The following is a 20,021-nucleotide window of genomic DNA, read 5'->3' as shown; positions in this document are numbered from 1 at the left end:
CTGGAGTGAGCTGCACTACCCAGGGATGAGGCCAGCAGCAGCGACAGTGAATAAAAAGGTGCGCTCCTTTAAAACAGGAGAGGCTCTTCAGATGGCTATCCGGACCACTACAGCAGGGTGCACCGATTTCGACCACGAAGGAGGATCCTCTGGCTGTGTAAGATGAGCTGGTTGACCCCACCAGTCTCAAGGGAAGAAGACTCCGGACTGGATCTTCTCTGGTCGTTGAAGGATAGATAGCTCAGGACTGCAGCAGGGCTTCACTGGGACTCGGTAGTTGCAGCAGCCCTCTTCTTCTCAGCTTCTCTTCGGTTCCTTGTAGTTCCAGTGGCGACTCCGACTTCCAGCCCAAGAGTCCTGCCTTTTATTGCGAAAATCCCCCATTCACACAGCCTGGCTGTCAATCACGCAGCGGGAGGGGGGGGTTGACCGGCCCGGACAACCACCTCAGCCAATCATTGGAAAGTTCGACTTGGGTTTCCTAGGATACCCTGTGCAGGGGGTGACTACACCCCTCCCTCACACACAGCCCACCTAGACACCCAGGCGCCAAGAGGAGGTCTTCTTTGCAGCCCGTCAAAAGACGGTGAACAAAGAAGGCAAACCTGGTTTGCCATGCAAAGTAAAACACAAGAAGGACTTTAACAAAAAGAAATGGCGAATAAACCCGACCGGAGCCAAAAGAAAGAGTATTCGGTCAAGCGGGTTTATGTTCAAGGCTAATATAATAGCCAGGAACAATACCACGTTTATATAGTATAATCGCGGTAGAAATGTTAGGGTAGATACCACTGCCACCAGCCAAGTCTAAATGTTAAAAAAGCAAAACAAAGCTCAGAGAGTCGCAGACAAAAAGGGATAGGAATTAACCCTTTCCAGTACTCCATGTAAGATGGGGTGTAATGGGTATGTAGTTTTAAAGGACTACATAAAGTAAATGACAACTTTACCTGTTTCTTGGGGACAGTAGTCAGCCCCAGAAAAATTGAGTCAGTGGGAAGTCTCAAAGACAACCCTGTGTCAATGTACCATGTAGGTCTGTCCTCCCTGATAACACTGTATTAACATGTAAGAACGTAGCTGGCACCAAAGACTTTATTCCCCGCTTGTAACATTGTTTCTGTAGGATCGCTTGCCCTGCCTGGACCACCCTATCCATTGAAATGCATGTGTTCCTTTGGGTATAAGAGAACGGAGCACAGAGGGAGGGGGTCTCAATTGCATCAAGGTTTTTTACTGTCATTGGTTTGTGCTGTCCTGCTGCCTGCTTTACGAATAAATTGTTCACCAATCCACCGGACTAGTCAATGGTTATTCTTCTACGATGCGATTGACTTTAAATAGCTGTGGCTTCTGGGTCTCCCAACAAGAAAGTAAACTATTTGAGAGGGTCTTGTAGCAAGTCAGAATCAGCAGACGGACAAGGTGGTATTTTGGGTAAAGTAGTTCTTTATTTGATCATGGTTTCTCAGCCCTACTCTTAAAGAAAAGAAAGGGGTCTAAAAGTGTGCTCGTAAACTAAAAAAGAACCCAACTTTGACAAAAGGTAAACTAAAGGGCCTTTTGCCCAAACAATAGAATGGTGGCTGGTTAATGACCCCACCCTAACATCTAATCAGAAAGGGGTTTCTTGGCCCGTTGCACAGTTCAAGCTAAGGAACCAAATGTCTCTTCCACCTTACCCTCCTAGGGTTGCAGATCAGTCTTTGGTTAGTCTCTCTTTTTCCCAGGATTGCCAGACACTTTGTCTCAGTCTAGGGCCGTCATCCACCATTAGGATCCCCCCCACCCGATTCATATATTCACATGAGGCAAGTCTCTTCTTGTGCTTTCCGACCGGGGAATTCCGTGGTGTCTTTCCCCACTCAGCTACCTCCTGGATTTTACCAGAACCTGAGGTCTTCGGACACGCCACCTTGCGGTTTGTTGGTTTGTTTTCCCTCAGCCCGCTTTGGGGTCAGATTTTGGTTACCCTGGCTCTCACCCGACCCCGGGGTCTGGTGGCTCTCACCCAGCCCGGGGGTCCAGTTTGGCCTTTCCACCCTCCTCCCAGCTCCCTGGAGCGGCTGCATACCTTACCTTCAGTCTCATGTGCAGTGATCTTCCAAGAAGACATTCACGTAGGCGGACGCAGTTTATTACTTCCGGCTTCCAACAGATGTTCCACGCTGGATTGAGCCTTCCCACTGTCTTTGTGCGGGACTTCGGCGTCAGTTTCACATGCACCACTTCTACGCTGCTCCTGTGTTCTCCAATGCGAGAGACTCATTGGTCTGGGTTCTCTCATCCTGACCGTGGCAAAATTGCTGAGTGCTCTGTGGGCTTCTTCCTGCCACACCTCACAGGAAGAGGCCTCTACTCCAGTGCAGCTCCACTGGCTTCTCTCCTCTCTAGGTTCAATGCGGATTGGGTTGTATCCTCCAAGCAACGAGTGAGTGGGCTTATCTCCCATTCTCCAGTGCTTGAAAAGGGTCGGAAACCATGCTGCCCATTGATGTAGGGGTTGGCAAGTCATTTTACAAGTTTTCTCCCATATAACCAACAAAACTATTAGATTCCCGAGAGAAGGGAGGTTAACATAGCCTTAAGGATTGCCGGTCCTCTAAGGTTGGGGGTGGGTCAACCATAGTGAGATCCTGCTTGCCCTGTCCACAGGATTACACTTAGCAGGTTCACCTCCCGAGTCCCAAAGGGGGTGGCTCCCTTTTGGAGAGGGGATTAATTCCTCACAGTCTCCTCTGATGTCATTTGCACTTTTCTCCACATGAGGGTTAGAACTCAGGCTTACCCAACATTCTCCTATTCACACCTATTTGCCAATTTAGTATGTCCTGTTCCTTCCTAGGGGTAAACTTTTCTACAACTTTTAAACTCAACTGAAGCACCTTCGGGTCTTTGGTTGAGCTCTACAAATCCCATACAACGCAATACAATACAGGTGACTTACTTTGGAAGGTTCTTTAGGCATGGACCACTGATTTACTATGCATTTCTGAAAAGGAGTGCATCACACTCCTTCCTAATGAAATTTACTATGTTATTATATATCATTACTGGTGACGTTTGTATTTAATTTCTAGGAGTGTAACGAGACGGTAATAGGCTTGGTATTGCAAGACTAATTTCATACTAACCTTTGGTGGCCGTCACTCCCTCGAGGATGGTGCTACATGTTGTATATGGTGCAGGTTTGTATTATTATTTTGACTATGTAATACATGTGTGGAGAATTACTACGACTATTCACATGTAGGCATTTTAGTCCTGAATATGGCTCTGTAAATGTGTTTTACTGCTGTAGAGGGTGTAATTTTCTCCCCACCTTTTACCCTAATATATAGTGTGCTTACAAGCAGGTAGCAGGCATTTATTTAACTTAGGAGCGGGGAGGGTCTCGTATGGCCCTTTCCTGTTTTTATCCATGCACCGTGTTAACATGCGTTATGTTTAGCTTGTGTACTTATTAGATCTTATAGTTACTACTTGTGTCATTTCATAGTAAAGTGTACATTTTCAGTATACAAGTGCATCGTATTCTGTGGGGCATAACTATTACACTTCACTACAGCCTACAAACTCAAATGCTAAGCCACAGCAACCACTTTGGAGAATTTTGTCCACCTTTCAGTTGGAAACGTATTTTGTCGTTGGGAAAGATGGCTTGACATCCCTCACCAGAGTGACACACCACACCCACACGCACACACGAGAAAATAGAATTTCAAATTAAAGTTAAGGTTATTATCTAACTAAAAAGGAAAGTCTAAAAGCATTAGAAATATCAACACCAAGGTTAACCCCATTATTCCACATAAAAATAACATTACCATTAAACCCAAACATAAAACCAACATTTTTGAAGCCTTAACACAACCTCCATTTTGATTTGGTCATGGTGTGGGCCTGTGTTAATGAGTTAATAATGTTTTGGTTGTATATTGCCATTTATATACTGGTTTGTACTTGGGTGGTGAATGTTACTTGAACTTTGTTATGAAAAGTGCCATGAAGAGGATAATGTGACTTGTGATGTTGATAATTGTTTGTTTGTGTTGAAAAAATATGCCATTAGTTGCCACTGTAGGTGCACGCTTTTACAATATAATGAAAGGGTGTGAGTTTCAAGGTAATTTGAAACAAGCTGTATATTATGTACACTTAGGTTAGGTTACATGGTAATGTGATTCAGTTTTTTTAAATGCACTGCATGATTCATATGTGTGTTCTAAAGAAATATTTCTGGGATGTCACTTTTCTAGTTGTTACTAGTGAGGGCAAGTTAGATTCTAATAATGTTGTTAATGTAGTTTTCATTCTAGTTTTACAGTTAATGTTACTATGCATTTGATAATATGTTTAACCTTAACATTGCTACATGTAACATTTGTATACGTTGCTTTTTAATTAATTAGTAACAACGCAAAGTCTCAATTTTATTTCTATTTGAAATCCTTCTGACTCACTTTTTCATAATTGGAATTTCTCATACTATTTGCTTTGGCAATGCTTGCTCATTCGTAAATTTTAACATGTGTAATTGCTCATAGAACTTGAAGCAATAACCATTTGACAATTAGCAACTGCAAAAGTATTGGCTTTGCCAATGCTTGTCTTTATACATTTTAACACTAGCAAACAGTCCTAGTAATTGAATCTACATGCCATTTCTTTGTGAACTAACAACTGCAAATGCCAAAAATATTGGCTTTGCCAATGCTTGTTATTTCTTAGAAGTCATTTTTCACAACAATTGTATGTGTAATTGTAGTTCATGGTAAATGATAAAATTGAACACAAAGTGAACATGGCTTGTATGTACACTGATGCACCATTCACAAAAGGAAAGTAAAACTTTAAAAATGGGTTTGAAAAGGTTTTCATTCATAGGTTGGTATGTTCGTAAATCCTATTCCAGACATTTTTATGGCTGGCCTAACTGAGAGCCCTATCTATTCATCTGTCTGTGTCTATTTATCTACACCCTCTGTCTATGGGTGGGTGTCTATATATCCATGAGTTTCTACTGATCAGTCATTGGGTGTGCATCTGTAAGTCAGTCTTTTTTCTATCGGACATTTGTTCGTATTTTAATTTATACGTTCCAAATACACATACAGTACGAGACAGCTACAAGAATTTGTGGTGAGACTGAACGTGCTGCTATTTTTAGATCTTAAAGTGTTAAATTCTTGTAACATAATTATTACATTTTTACTTGAGTAATGGTCGTAACAATTGTAGTTTATAATAAAATGTACATTGTAAAGTGAACCTGTTGGGTATCCTTCATATATTTATACAAATGTAATGTAAAATGTATATTTGAAGGGGAAAGGTTTTCTGAATGTTTGTATAGCAAGTATTACATACATTTCTACACGTCTGTCATGCGTAGTTGTCTGTCTTTGGGTGTTAAACTATGTGCCTGTCTGGGGAGGACCATCTTTGGGTATCGTTCAGCCTGCATCGGTGTGTGTTTGTCTTTGAGTGACTCAGGGTATAGGTCTGCCTATCAGTTTCCCTGCCTATCTCTCTATCTCTCCATCCATCTATTCATCTGTTTTTGTATAGGTGTCTGCCTTTGAGTATCGTGTCTGCATCGATTTGTTTGTCCCCGGGGGTACTAGAGAGAAGACACTTGGGTACAGCGCTTTTGCTCAACGGCCATTTTAGCACAGTCTCGTTTCCCCAAAACAAAGGAACAATCCGAAATCCAAAGAGCAGGACATGGAAAAAAATACATGAATATCCCGTTGGCTAACAAAAGGCTACCTTGGGTTACTAATGCAGTAAATCGGGCTACACCCCTGGTGAAGCTAAAAATTGCAGAAGTAACTAGTCTCCTCTCTTGATAACCCACGTAGGAGGATATCATCACACTAGGACCAAATGCTTAAAAACACCCATTCTCTAATAACCATATGGGCTACTACAGGACCATATACTCAAAAAGGGTTGCAATGGCAAGGGTACGTCAGTACAAGTCCCTTATACTCAGAATTTGTCGGATAACCTAAACACCAAAGAGTAAAAAAGCAAAATGTTTAGGAGTCACATAAAATGGAATAGCAGAATCTCCAAAAGGGGAATTGTGTCCTAGAGCAAAATAAAAATGAATCTGCTATAAGAGAATAAAAAAAATCCTCAGCCTCCTTAGAATGTGTGCAGTTTGTGTTATGTTGGGCAGAGAATGCTATCGAGTTATCACATATTTTGATAGCTTGACTTATTTCGGCGTATAAGTGATGTGCAGAGATCCCTTTGTTGGTTCAGCTTCGGTTATGATGAAGCCATTCCTCTTTTCTTATATTTTTTTCTTTTTTTTTTTTTAGACACCAACACACTCTAGTCGAACCACATAAAAAGTCTTAAGTCTTCTTCTTGAGACTATACTCCAATTTGCTGAGCAATATGCAGCTGGAAGTCAAGTATTATACATTAATGAAGCCAAATCAATTTGATGCAATTTCACTTGTACCCTTTAGATTTTTAACATCTGTGCTGTAAAATGTATTTGAAGTGTTTCTGTAATGAATTAAGATGTATTATGTTTCTTCTCACTTCTTTTCTCTTGTTTACCTGAAATTGGTTTACATTGTTCTGTTTGTAACAATACAATATTATTTGTATTGGTTTGCTTAGATTTGGAAATTATTTTGTATAGCTATTTATGCGCTTCATTAAATAAACAAATAGTATTTCAATATGAGCATCTCTTATTTTAGTACATTTTAAAGCCTTTATGACAGTCCAATGTTATTTAAAATGACAAGCATAACATTCATAGTGGCCATATTTTAATTATAACATGTATATTTCAGGTGGTAAGCTATTAGCCAGATATAAAAAGTGACTTATCTCTCAATTCTACTGCATCACACAGCACACCGGGTCTTCCTCACCAAGTGTCAATGATCACTAGCGAGTGGCTAGTGGGGAGTGCAAGTTCTGAGGCCTGAATATACAAAATTGAGTCTTCATAGTGCTAAAAAAAAGTCTGACGGCAACATTTCCTGCGTAAAGGTTTGTGTATCCCTGGTTCCCACTCAATGTTGGTAACACCCTCACTGTGTATAAACCCAGAGGGGTGACATGCAATAGGCCCAAATAAACGCAGATAAGGGCCTGTGTCACCAATGCTGGTGATTACAACCATTTGTAAAGTGGCAAATGAGGAGAGTAAAACATGGTTTCAAAAGGTGTTTTTTTTTTTACATTTGTTTTTCCCCCAGGCACAAAACATTATACACCTGGTAATGAATATCAGTTAGAACACTATGAATGCATAACATTGAAAGCTTCATTCTACATTACACATAGTGAATTACAGTTCAACTTTACAATAAAACGTGTGTTTTACATGATCATGATGTTGTGTCTGACAAACATATGAAGCACACTGATGACATTTTATGCAATTTTCTGTCACTTTATTTATTAAATCCAGTCCTTGTTTAGCCTAGTGGCCTCTAATATTATGCAGGGGATACATCTATCTAGCTTTTCAATAACAAAAATGGATAAGCGGATTAAACAAGTGCAGGAGGTGAAGTCCAGGAAGGAGGCAGAGCCAAGGAGATGGATGATACAAAAATAAATTCAAAAAGTAAATAAAAATAATCAAAAAATATTACTTAATTTAAATAAAAATCAGGAGGATGGATGTGTAGTAGAGGCTGGAAGGGTGGTATTTACATCAATGGAAAAGAGGAAAGAGGAAGGATGAAGTAGTGAAGGGGGATGGGGGGGTGGAGATTTTCCCCAAGAAGTTAGGATGGCAAGAAGCAGGACAGAGAACCAAGGTTATAGAGAGGAAGAAAGACCATAGCGGGTAGGTTTAGGGAAGAGGCTCTGACCCAGATGACAAGGTGCGAAGGGTGGTTAGAGCACACAATGTGGGCAAGAGGAGGATAAGACCAATTAGGATGCGAGTGTCGGGTCTACAATCCACCCCTTCCCATATGCACTCTGCCAACCTGAGACCTCGCTCCAGCAGAAGACCAGGGTAATAATACCCAATGAAGACGAGCTACTTAGTCCTATGCCGAGATCCAGGCCTGGAATTGACAGCACACAGACTTTGTGTATTCGGAATGAAAAACCGAGTAAGGGATTTGGAATCTTCCAAACAAAGCCTGCTCACCGAGTGTTAAGCAAAGTTTGTATGCGGTACCCTCTGGGAACACTACAAACAACTCTGACTACAGGTATAGGCAACCCAACCTTTGGTGTAAGCTTGTACTACGCAGTTTTGGTAGCGTGCTGTGCAGCCATGCTTAGCTCAAGAGGGGAAACATGAGCTGTATTGGAGTTACACAAAGATTCACAGTTACAGGTATTCAAATAAACTCTTACACTCAAGGTTTCTTGTATAAACAATTATTAATTTATCAGTCAGTTATAAAACCTTCTTCAGAAGGGAGCAAAATAATAGTAACACACAAATACACTTCAATACTGAGTTTCTGAATCTGTAAAGACCCTTTTGGGATGGCCCGCAAACACAACCTACACCCTCAGGTGACTTCAATAACAAGGGTGCTGGGGACATTCATATCTTACTGATGGCATTTAGAATACTCTTAAAAGTTGGTAAAAGGCAAAGGTTATTAGAACAGAAGAGATCACAAATATTCTTAAGCAGGGCAAATACTTTCACATACTCTTAAGAGTCATACGATTCAATAGGCTAAGCCAAAGTCAATAGGCAAAAGTCTTCTATAGGATGAAGCACTTCTGGTAAGTAAATGGAAAAGTCTTTGCACATGTTCTTATGAGTCTTTGATGAAAAGAAGAATCAAATGTAGGGCCACAAGCTGATTAGACTTGTCAGTTGTGGAAGTTACAAGCACTTCTACAGCAAGAGGTAAGTTCTCTTAGACTTGTTTTAGAGTACCTTAGCAATGAAGTAAAAGATGCAGCTGATGACTTCTGCTCCTGTGCAGCTGTGCAGATCTCACTGTTCATTGGCCTCAGTCGTGGGGACAAGAGGGAGGACGTCAGGGGCCTCCAGCTATGCACATGGATGGTCAAAACTTGCAACCGGCAAACTTCACTTTCAGTGGCTGTTTAGCGTTTCAGCTCCTTGCGTCTACCGCAAATAGCACCACTGCGGTTCCTGGCTGCTGAGGTAGACTTTCCTTGCTTCTGGGGTCCCAAACTCTGTTGAGGGGGCTCAGGCTTGGTCAGTCCTACTTCCTGGGAGTCCGAAAGATGTTCCAAAAACTCAACGCACACAATCTGGTGTTCCTGTCCCTGGCTATACGGTTTCCAGTAGCAACTCTGTGGAAATTCAACCAGCTCCAAGATGGATGTCCAGACGGGCTTACTTTGGAGTTGATTGGTCCCAGCAATTCAAAGGGAGAAGTCGTTCTTGCAGGGGCTTCTCTGTCGATACGAATTTGGAGTTTCAGCACAGCAGCAGGGCTTCACCGGGCAAACCAACGGTCCAGGAGTTGCAGCAGGCGTCCTCTTCAAGTTCTTCTTCGGTTGCTTTGTCCAGTGGTCGACTCTGTCTTCCAAGCCAAAAGACTCACATTTTATTCAGTTCTCTCCCATTCATTCCAACCTAGCTGTCACTCACCAAGCAGGGTGGCTGTCCTTGCCGGACAGTCAGCCAATCACCACAGAGTGCATTTGGGTCTCATAGGAGACTAAGCACAGGGAGTTTGGTGCGCAGAGAAAATCTCTAGAAGGACCTTTCCACAAAGAAATGGTGAAAAAAGAAGACAGAGGGCCATTTTGTCAAAGATGTCTACTGCGCCATTTTGTAAAAAGATGGCTACTGCGCCATTTTGAAAAAGATGGCTCCCGCTGTTGCTTTACTGGAGCTGCGAACACAGCCCACGTAACTGCAAACCATGGTAGTTCAAATGAAACCACTGCCACCAGCCATTCAGTGGGGAAAGGGTAACACAAAAAATGTTACATGAGGATCTAGACACAGGGGAATACTAAGTAACCCCTCCAGCAATCTATTGTAAGAGAGTGTGAGCTCGGTCTAAGTAAAGTCAATTTCACTTTACTGCTATGGGAAACAGTAGTTTATCCCAGAGAAAGTAATTTAAACCATGGGGAAATCTGAAAGACTTCCCTGTGCCACTGCACTGAAGGTGCTGTGTGACACAATGTAAAAGATGATGCCTATGGAGTGTGTCAGACTCCATAACCGAAAGAAACACAGAGGTAAAATTCACATTAAAATACATGGGAGAGTGGGAAAAGGGTCTCTCCGGGTTAAAAAAAATCAAGTCCTCAAAATCCAGCAAAATTGCTTGGGGTCTCTAAGTTGTAGGGAATTGGCACATTTCTGAGAATTCTCCCTAACATAGAGACCTTCAATGTTGCAGAAACGAATGGAAATTCCGGGAGCCAAGGTGTTGCACCTTTGGAGGGTGCCTGCAGTTATTTCGGAGACCTTACTGTTCTTTATTTTGGTATTTGACGCCCAGGAACACAGGAAACCTGTTTTTGCATTGTAGAATAAACTGCATAAAAGATCATAACTTCTGTCCAATCTTTTGATCTCGGTGGTCATCCCGACAATTTATAATAAGTATAATCCTGATGGAAATGCGGTCTCAAGATTTAATACAAGATAGGCCAAAGCCTGTTCAAAGTGCATCATAACGCACTAACAATATAGGACATGTAGGAATGACTGCCTTTCAGTACTCTTAAATGTCATAACAATTGGACTGTAATAATTTGGCTCTTCACTTTATAGAGCAGAATTCTACTAAATTTATTTTGTGCACTACAATCAGAATAAACTCCAATACAAAATAAAAGTACAACCGGCACACTGCTTGATCATTTCCTAGCAAACCATTTGAGTCCTATCTAAATGCATTTCTTACCAATCTTCACGAGCAAGTCGCGATTGATAGGTCGAGTTGCAATACTTTGTCACCAATGGCCATCTATCAGATCGCAAACATTCCAGTCCCTAGCAGTTAGCAGCCAAGGTAGCCCCAAGGTTACATACACCTTTACAGCTCCAGATTGGACAGAAGGAGTTATCCTTGGTACCACAAAGACCTTCAGATCAAGCCCTGGGCAGCAGATATGCACACTCCCAATCTCAGATCAGAGTATGTAACATAGGAATGATTGAACCCTTTCCAGTGGCAGTAGAGGTAAATACCCTCAGCAATGTGGTTATGCATTGGTGATGGTGCCGAAAGAAAAAATGGACCAGAGCACTGAAGATGAAACACCAGTGAATACATTATGTCGTATTTCATACTTACTGGATGCTGTCCAGCCACATGACAAACTCATAGGCACTGCTAGTTGGGGCATGACATTGCACATATGATTCTGGAGCACAGTCCACGGTGTTAAAGACCACAAGGCTGTACTGGGTCCCACCATACTGAAAGAGAAACAAAAGTAGTAAGGGTCACTGGAGCAGGAACAATGTGAGCGCCATATGAGCAAAGATTTGTGGAGCGTGGCGCACAGCAGAAGGGGTGCAAAACAAGCATAGGAGTCCAGGAACCACAAGATAGGATTGCCAGCCATTGACTCAAATTTACCTTTAGTAACCATGACTGGTCTTACATCTTTCTACACCAACAGTCATCTTTCATCTCGCTTTACTAAATATGGTCATAAAATACTGACACAGTGTCTAATGTCTTACATCACCATCAGTGTCCTATAGGTGCCTTCAGAAGTCCATTTTGCAAACTATCATCATGGAACAGATTTCAGGTAAATTAAAGTTTGCTACATGTTCATCGAGAGCCAACCAGAGTTGGCCTCACAATTTCCTTTCCATTCCTATGCCATGTAATGCCTGGTCAGTGTCCTCATCGGCCTGTGAATCCCAGCATATGACCTCAAGAACAGCCCTCCCACTGTAGTTACAAGAAGTAAAGATATTGACTCACATCCCCGCCAAAGTCGGTCTCCGCTGGGGGACCCCCGTTAAAGTACCTGGAGAGGGAGAGAGAGAGAGAGAGAGACAAGGATGAGATTGCATATCCTCACAGTTCCCTACAATCTTAAAATGCAGTCACACATCCCACCATTGGTTGAGATGCCACTAACACACCCCTTCGGACAGAATAAAACACCTCACACAATCTTTGAAAATGGTCTCTCATATATATCTCACTCACTCTCACTCACTCACTCTCCAAGAAAGCTAATCCAGTATGGGCAGGCAGTGATTAATGAACTCTATGTGCAACAGCTGTCTCTTCTACGCTATGTGGCATTCCACAGGGTAGGAGTAGGGCTCTCTCCATTAACATATGGAGGGAGCAGGGGACAGTGCAGGTAAAGGTTGGCATCCTTTATTATCCTAAAGAAAAAAGTAGGGAAGATTCTAAATAGGTTTCCTCCTCTACCTTATTTAATATTGAAGTAGTCTCTGCCAACTGACTAGGTATAAAAGGATGTCTGATCCAAGTGATGTCCTGCAGGTTTGAACTAAGTAGCCCATCTTTTCAAAGGTGGTTTGCGTTGGGGGAGGAAGGATAGCTCAGGTGCAACGCGTTTGTCTTGGAAGCAAGAAACGCAGCGCAACACAGGTTTGAATCCCGATGCCACGATTAGAGAGCACTCGTCGGTATTTAGCGGGTTATAAAAGAACTATTATAATTACAGGTGAAGTCAGACAAGGTTATTTCCTCCATAGAAAAGACACACATCCTTTTGGTTTTGCAGGAAGGAATAAAACGAAATCTCTCAAAGGAACTTCTAACGCTACAGATGAAGTACAAAGCATTCATCATCATTATGGGTGGCACAAAAACAATTGATGAGCAGAATGTTACATCACTTAGACCTAATGCTGCACATGCACACTGAGCACATTGAGAATAGAATGCAGAGAACCAAACTGATAGCAGGAAACCGGTCTTTAACCAAAGAAAGAGCTTGAGTAGCTTGTTATCAACAGAGCAAATAAAAGAGGGTGGTCTACAGAAAACCAAAATAATTCTCACGCAGAGACACTCCACACATACTGCCTCATTACATGTTTGGCAGCAATTTGGTGACAAATCTGCCGAATTATCACCAAACTCATTTACTGTTACCGTCACTCGCTCCCGCAGTCTTACCATGGGATTACAAGTGGTGGAAGGGCATTGTAAATCTTTGTTTTTGGAGTCCACGGGACTCAGTGGGAATTCTTGGCAGAATGACTGCAAGCGGTAGTTCTACTGTGTTATATCCAGCGATTTTCTGGGAGGAAAAGTTGAGGATTTAACTCCAGAGTTTTGCTGGCCATAAATCTTCCACTTTTCCTCCAAACTCAAAATCAGAGGTGTGGTAAAAATAATAGTAGTTCCATTACTGCCAAGTAAGTGGCAGTAACAGAACTACTACCACTTTTTACAGCACTGCCAAACTCGTAATGAGGTCCACAGTTTTAACATTTAGCGGAAGGCAAGCAGAAATATAAAGAAGTCAACAAGTAATTCAATGAGAATAGGAGCACTCAAGACTCACGCATTACCCATACACCGTACTGAACTAAGTGCCACACTGAAACAGCTCTACTTTTCAGATTCGGTTCTGGAGACAAAGTGAGGTTTTGTGCTCCTCTGCTTAGACCGATTGTTTGTGCTGTGCACAAAGTGAGCATTGACTTTCTCTGCTCACACAAACAGCCAGCGTTTAAAGAGGAACATAAAACTAAACACTGTGGATTGCCCAGGCAATCAGTACAAGGGCAGAAACATAAAACTATCATCCATGGGAGAACTATACTGTAAATAATTAATGCAAGCAAAGGAGCACATCACTACTTCACAAATTGAACAGCCCTGCCTTTTTGATTTGGATATGTGCACAGAGTATGTGATTAGTTGAATAAGAGTCAACTGTCGTGACTGTGACTGAAGCATGCGTTTCAGCCAAAACATGGTTGTAATGTACTACTAAGAGGCTTTTTGCTCACAGGAACTGTGACCAGAAGGAAAGTCTGTTGGTTCAGATATGGTAGTTCTGTCTGTCAGAAGGCAGAGATTTGGTGGGTCTACAAAGTGAAAGTCAGTTTAGCAAGATTACAGGCGGCGAGCCTTTCTCCAGGAACCACAAGAGTACTGTTTTTGCCAGATCCTCTGAATGCCAGTGGTTTACTCCCCTCTATAAAGGGAGATGTTTTGCTGGTGTGTTTGAGGTGAATCCCTGTTTGCGAAGTGGGAGATCTGACAGAGTTGCAGACCTTAATATGCTCAAGATGAGGGGGACCAGAGTGATGGCATGCCTCAGAGCCAAGATGGGCTTTAAACGAGACTACATTGCACCACTGGGTAAGCAATTATGGATTAGGGGATGGGCAACATTTGTCCATAGTCCAGACTATAGCAGGAAGTTCGGGTTATGAGCTCTACTCAGACCAAAGTTATATATTCAGAAACTGCAATGTATGACAGCAGTGCTCAATTCTGAATCCGCCGCAGAGAGTGACAGCAAAAATAAACTGGCAATGAGCCTCTGGAGGCAAGCTCAGGGTGAATGTACCTGTAGATAAAGGAAAGACTTCAGATGAAGATGACCCCATATTCCACACAGGGTCACGGTTCCGCTAAGGCTCAAAATAACCATTTAGATTTAGCAAAAAATCTCATTGCACCACCTTATAAGTATCTTCAGGACTAAGGAACATGGCAACAGTCATGTAAAAACTAGGATGTATCCCTTGATGGTCGGTGCATATGGAGGTGAGGTGTTGTCCAGTATTTCAGAAGTAGGCTGTCTAGAAAAGGCTACATTAAGCATCAACTGGGGCGGGGGGGGGGGCGAGGGGAGTACTGACTTGGAGACAAAGTATGTGTAAGGAGTAATCATGTGTTTAAGGTAATCCGTTTTATGAACTCCTCAGACCGGGGAAGGTGACAAATAAGTCAAGTAATGTTTATATCACAAAGGGAGGGGGGGGGCAGAATGTACTCTACTTGCGTTTATTCGTGAGACAGTTCAGTTTCCTATGCTCGGCCAGATGGGTGAGACGGAGGAAATGTGTATCTAGGCAGAAGTGGAGACATTGCACAATGCTGTTTTGAGCCATGCATAGGTTCTCAGTTGGCAAGAGTGCGGAAGTGAGCAGTCCATGCTTAAGGATTCAGGCTGCCAAAACAGAGGCAGAGGAGTCTTATAACACTTACCTGGTACCAAAGCGGTGCAACTAAATCAGAGTTCGTCCAACTCTTAAGCAGATTTCTCCTATTTGAGTTCACAGCTATGGGTTCAAGTAGGTGTTGGGACAATTGTTCTGGCTGATGAGGATTGGACACGCCACACCCTACCAAACGGAGATGGATAAGGAACTCTTAAATGAGGAGGTGGTGGGAGGTGTGTGCGCGCGTCTCTCTCTCTCTCTCATTCGATATTAAGTATAGGGCCACAGAACTCATTCATCAAGGCATGTCCTCCAGTTTGATGATAATCAGCTTTTATAGCCTACAGTGTGTCATCGTAAAAAAACAAGAAGCTCTTTCTAAGTGGCCTAATTGTTACATGCACTTATTGCCGGTCAGAGGTGAAAGACCAGTACCTGTTAAAGAGAATACACAAAAGAAGCCCCAAATACTTACTCTATGGCAGGTAGAAGGTAATTTTTTCTCAGAGACTCAAAATAAGGGCCCAAATTGGCGGTGCCCTCGATCACGAAGACGACATCTGACACAATGCCACTGCTACCTGCAGACGGAGCATCCAGCCCAGGGACCACCATGTTTTACGTGGAGCCCAGGCGCAGGAGGAAGGCGCTCTTCCCATGCAGACTAGAGAGAAAGGAAAAAGACACCCATGAGAACACATTCCACAACTCTCTCAATCTCAGACACCTTCAGGTAGATAGTAGCCAGGCGTCGTTACCCCGGGCCAGATGTGTGTAATCTTACATTACCCTGTCAGCAAAAAAGTGAAAGTATCAAGAGACAACCATCAGGACCAAGCAGATTAAAGTATTGCATCCAGTCTGTCAGTAAAAATGAGGACTCCGAGCCGAACAATTACATTTTGGAATCCCGGAAGCCAGACTTGCATCCAAACTCACAAGACAACGGATTAAGATTGGATGGTTCCAAATGGCATTTTCAAATTAGTAAAATAATGTTTACAGAAGTCCATAGGATTGGATTCCGATACCAAGCACCCTTTCCACAGGACAAAGTAACAAAAAGGCATGGGAGTTTTACACTTGCCAAAGAAAAAAAATGCAAAAAAGATGCTAAGGAAATACTTATGCATGAAAATCTCCCCAATGCATATTTTATCACATTTGCAGCGCGTAACGACATTCTGTTCCGCAATAGTCTCAAAAAAATGCCACTTGGTGGCAGGTGTAACACAGTGGACAGACCATGTAAATAAAATAGATAACATCAGTCAGGTAAACTTTGTTTTCCCCTTCAAAGTAGGACTTTATCGTTGAACAATCAATCAATCTATACGGTTATAAAAAAAAGGTCATAAAATAAAAGCAAGCACAAATAGTACATGGTGGAAAAGATGCATTCCAAGGGGGGAAAAAAACAAGCGAGCACTGAGATAGAACGTTCATGTACAATTGCCACCCAACATACTCACTTTTCTAAAATCCATATTAAGGAACGCTGGTAATTGTTACAGTGCAATGTAGATAATACTAGTGAAGTGGTGTTGGGGAGGGACAGGGTTCGAAACTGAGGTGAGCTGGGAGCTATTTAGCTCCTGCTTGCAGCCTATAAGAGCCCGGTTAGCTTGATGCCAACAGCTACCAGGGGCTACTTTTGGCTCCAAAGGCCCAATTATGCCAAACAAACACACCTATGTGAATTTACGTGTGCTTGGGACCATCTATAAATATATGCTAGGACACATCTATATGACATTTGAAGCATAAGGGGTCATAAATAATGGACAAAATGATATGTTTACATCTTATGTGGAAGTTAAATTCATGGAACGCTATGAACTAGCTCCGCAATGGTTAGTCGTTGACAGCCCTGTTCATTGGTTACATTCTTGGGCCTGTACAATATTTTGTGCAAAAAGAATTTCCAGCCTCCGAAATAAAAAAAAGCAGCAAATAGAATCAAGGGTAGCAGTCTCTTCTTGGTTGCATAGTCGGTAGATCAGCCTCTGCCATATTCTTCCAACTAACAGATGAGCTTGACTTTCACCAAGCATCGACAAGACTTTGCTCTTCTAGGGATGCAGTTTACCTCCCATGGGTGGACTGCAGGTAACGATATGTTTGTTTATTATTTGTAATGCGCGAGCATACCTTAGGGTATCAGGGCGCAGCAGATACATGAATATGCGAAGCTTGGTTAGAACAACAATATATACGCACAGTAATAGTAAAAAGCAAGATAATATACAAATATACAAATGAGCGCAGGTAGGAACAGTATGAACAGAGAACAGGAATATGAGGACTTAGCATCTAGGTATGTAGGAAGGCCAGCGTTTTCAACCATGAAACAGCCTTAGTTCAGAGGTTTTGATACGGCAGGTCTATTCTGAGGGTTGGTGGCAGGGAATTCCACATTTAGGTGCTTTCACTGGGAAGCTAATGCCCCCCTAAGGTGGAGCGTTTAAAGTTGGGGACAGCCAGACGATCTTCATATACTGTTCTTGTGGGTCTCAGGGAGGTCTGTTTGTGAAATCTGTCAATCAAGTAAATTGGTGCTGCGTTATTGAGAGATTTGTGACTAAGTGCCACGATTTTTAGGATAATTTTGTCTTTGATAGAGAGCCAATTATTCTGTTGGCTATGTGCAGTAATATGAACTCTCCTGGAGATGCCCAGTGCCGCTCTAAGAGCGTTATTCTGAAGAGTTTGTAATTTGCTAGTGGTGGCTTTAGAAGAACCAAGATAGAGGGTGTTGCAATAGTCCAGGCGGGACAGTATAGGGCTCTAGCGGGGTCACACAGCTAGTGTCCGACAGAAAGGATTTGGCTGCACGGATCAGTTTGCATGTATAAGCTGTGTGGAAGCTAGATAGTTCACCTGTCTGTTGAAAGAGAGGTTAGAATCCAGGTAGAAACGTAACGTTTTGACCTCTTGTTCTACTTTGATGCTATTGCCAACGATAGTAAAGGAAGAATAGACAGGGCTTAGTTTCTTTAAACTGGCGGTAGTACCCAGGATGATAAGTTTGGTTTTATCATCATTCAGGCATAGTCCGTGTGTGGCCATCCATGCCTGGATGATGATACACTCTATTCACCAAGGCCAAATCCTTACCATAATCTCCAGAAAGCGGAAGGAGGATCTAGGTATCATCTGCGTAGTTAGTGTAGGTGATACTGAGATGATCCAAATCATCGAAAAGGGGCTTGGTAAATAGATTGTACGTGTGGGGGAGACACAAGAGCCCTGTGGCACACCACAGGTAATAGGTATAGGGTCTGCTGCTGCTGTAGGTGAAAAGACTCTCATAGTTCTGCCGTTAAGGAATGATGTAATCCATGTGATGGCCTCAACGGAGAAATGAGCTGATGTGTTGAGGTGGGTGCACAGGACGGATTGGTCGACCAGGTCAAATGCTGCAGAAATGTCTAAGAGGAGGAGTAGGGCGGCTTGGCCATTATCTCCAAGATTATCGATCTGTGGTTTAAGGTCAATAAGAGCAGTCTCTGTCCGTGTTGAGGACGGAAGCCTGATTGTCTATAGTTTGTAGGAGTGGCTGGGTCAAGAGTGGGTTTTTTTAGCAGTGGAAGTAGCCAAGATTGTTTTAAATTAGTAGGGATAGAACCGGTGGAGAAGGAGGCGTTGATTAACTTTGTGATGAAGGGGGAGAGGTCACGGGCAGCATCCTTAATAAGCTGTGCAGGGCACAGATCTCCCTGACAGTTGGAGGGTTTCAGAGATAGGATGCTTTTTTCTACTTCAAATGTGTTGACTTTGGAGAAATTGAAACGGGTGGATTCCCTTAAAGTGGGCTTGTCAGGCAGTTTGGAAGGGGTGGGTCATTCAAGAAGGCTTTTTTTACAGGAGATTTTGTTTTGTAGGGTAGCAATCTTGTTAGCTGGGGCATTTTGGATTTCTGAGCACCAGTTTTTATCTTTAGAGGGGTTTCTACTTCTTTCAGGATGGAGAATAGTTCCTTCTTATTTGATTTGGCTTGAGATATGCGGGAGTCGAAGGAGGTTCGTTTTGCTAGGCAAATTTCTTTATTATAGAGGGCAGCGAGTTTAGTAAGTTTAAGTTTATTGGCTGCTGAGGGGAGTTTTTTTCCAGGTGGCCTCACACTTTCTTTTTTTTTTGCCTTAAGTTTTGTAAGGAATTGTGTGTACCATTTGTTCAAGTGCGCTTTGGGCTTACTTGGTCTGAGTTTGAGAGGGGCGATTAGGTCCAATGAGGTGGTCATGATTTTGTTGTATTCCTCAACCAGTGTCTCAGGATCCAAGTTTTCAGGGAGAGTGTTGAGAGTGGGGAGTAGGTTCGGGATAAGACTCTCCACAGTGATACTCTTTTTGTTTCTCGTGTGTGTAGGTGGAGCCCTACTAATCGGCACGGGTGGGAGGTTGTGTAGCCTAGTAGACTTATGTACGACCTCCCCAAGTTAACCTTACAAAAAGCCCTTTAATCCTAGCTTTAGAAATCTCTCAATTTGCCATTTACATCTTTCATAATGCCTCAAATAGTTACAGGTCTTTCATCCCATCCATGTTAACCGGAAATAGCCCTGAAAATGACAGACGTTTTAAGGCGGACAACTATGCTTTGTAATGTGCATCAACTAGCTTTAAATGCCTGTCCAGCCAATGCACCGTCCCCCTCCAATAATAATTGATGAAGAATGTATGAGTTTTTCAACAAAGTAAGTCAGTCTGGAGGCCTCCAGCTCCAATCTAATTGCACTGATTTGTTTATTTGGAAATACGTATAGTGCCTTTTAACGTTTTTAGGAAGTAGATGTCCGTCCTTTTCCCAAACCGGTGCTCGGAAGAGATTTAGACGAAATCACCTGAATCAACTGCATTGCGGACATGTGCGAGAAGGCACCCTCTGCTTTTTCCTACGGAAACCTCCTCACTAGCCCACCAAGGGTTCTTGTTCTAGC

The 20,021-nt window shown here is 42.5% G+C and overlaps 1 protein-coding gene across 4 annotated transcripts in view; it reads right to left on the bottom strand.

Moving 5' to 3' along the window:
- The window catches only part of MED25 (mediator complex subunit 25), a 613,073-nt gene that overhangs the window by 567,180 nt on the left and 25,872 nt on the right, over positions 1 to 20,021 (bottom strand). For all 4 annotated transcript variants that reach the window (XM_069605505.1, XM_069605531.1, XM_069605522.1 and 1 more), the window contains exons 2-4: positions 15,558 to 15,746; positions 11,898 to 11,943; positions 11,253 to 11,377 (exon numbers count right to left, since the gene is read on the bottom strand). In XM_069605505.1, the coding sequence (XP_069461606.1) occupies positions 11,253 to 11,377; positions 11,898 to 11,943; positions 15,558 to 15,697 (311 nt within the window). In that variant the 5' untranslated portion in view covers positions 15,698 to 15,746. The remainder of the gene's footprint in view (positions 1 to 11,252; positions 11,378 to 11,897; positions 11,944 to 15,557; positions 15,747 to 20,021) is intronic.

This window comes from Ambystoma mexicanum, chromosome 1p (assembly GCF_040938575.1).
Source record: "Ambystoma mexicanum isolate Mex_15411 chromosome 1p, UKY_AmexF1_1, whole genome shotgun sequence".
Classification (NCBI taxonomy): Eukaryota; Metazoa; Chordata; class Amphibia; order Caudata; family Ambystomatidae; genus Ambystoma; species Ambystoma mexicanum.
Note: the sequence above shows the minus strand (reverse complement) of the source record. Positions and strands in the feature narration are given on the sequence as shown.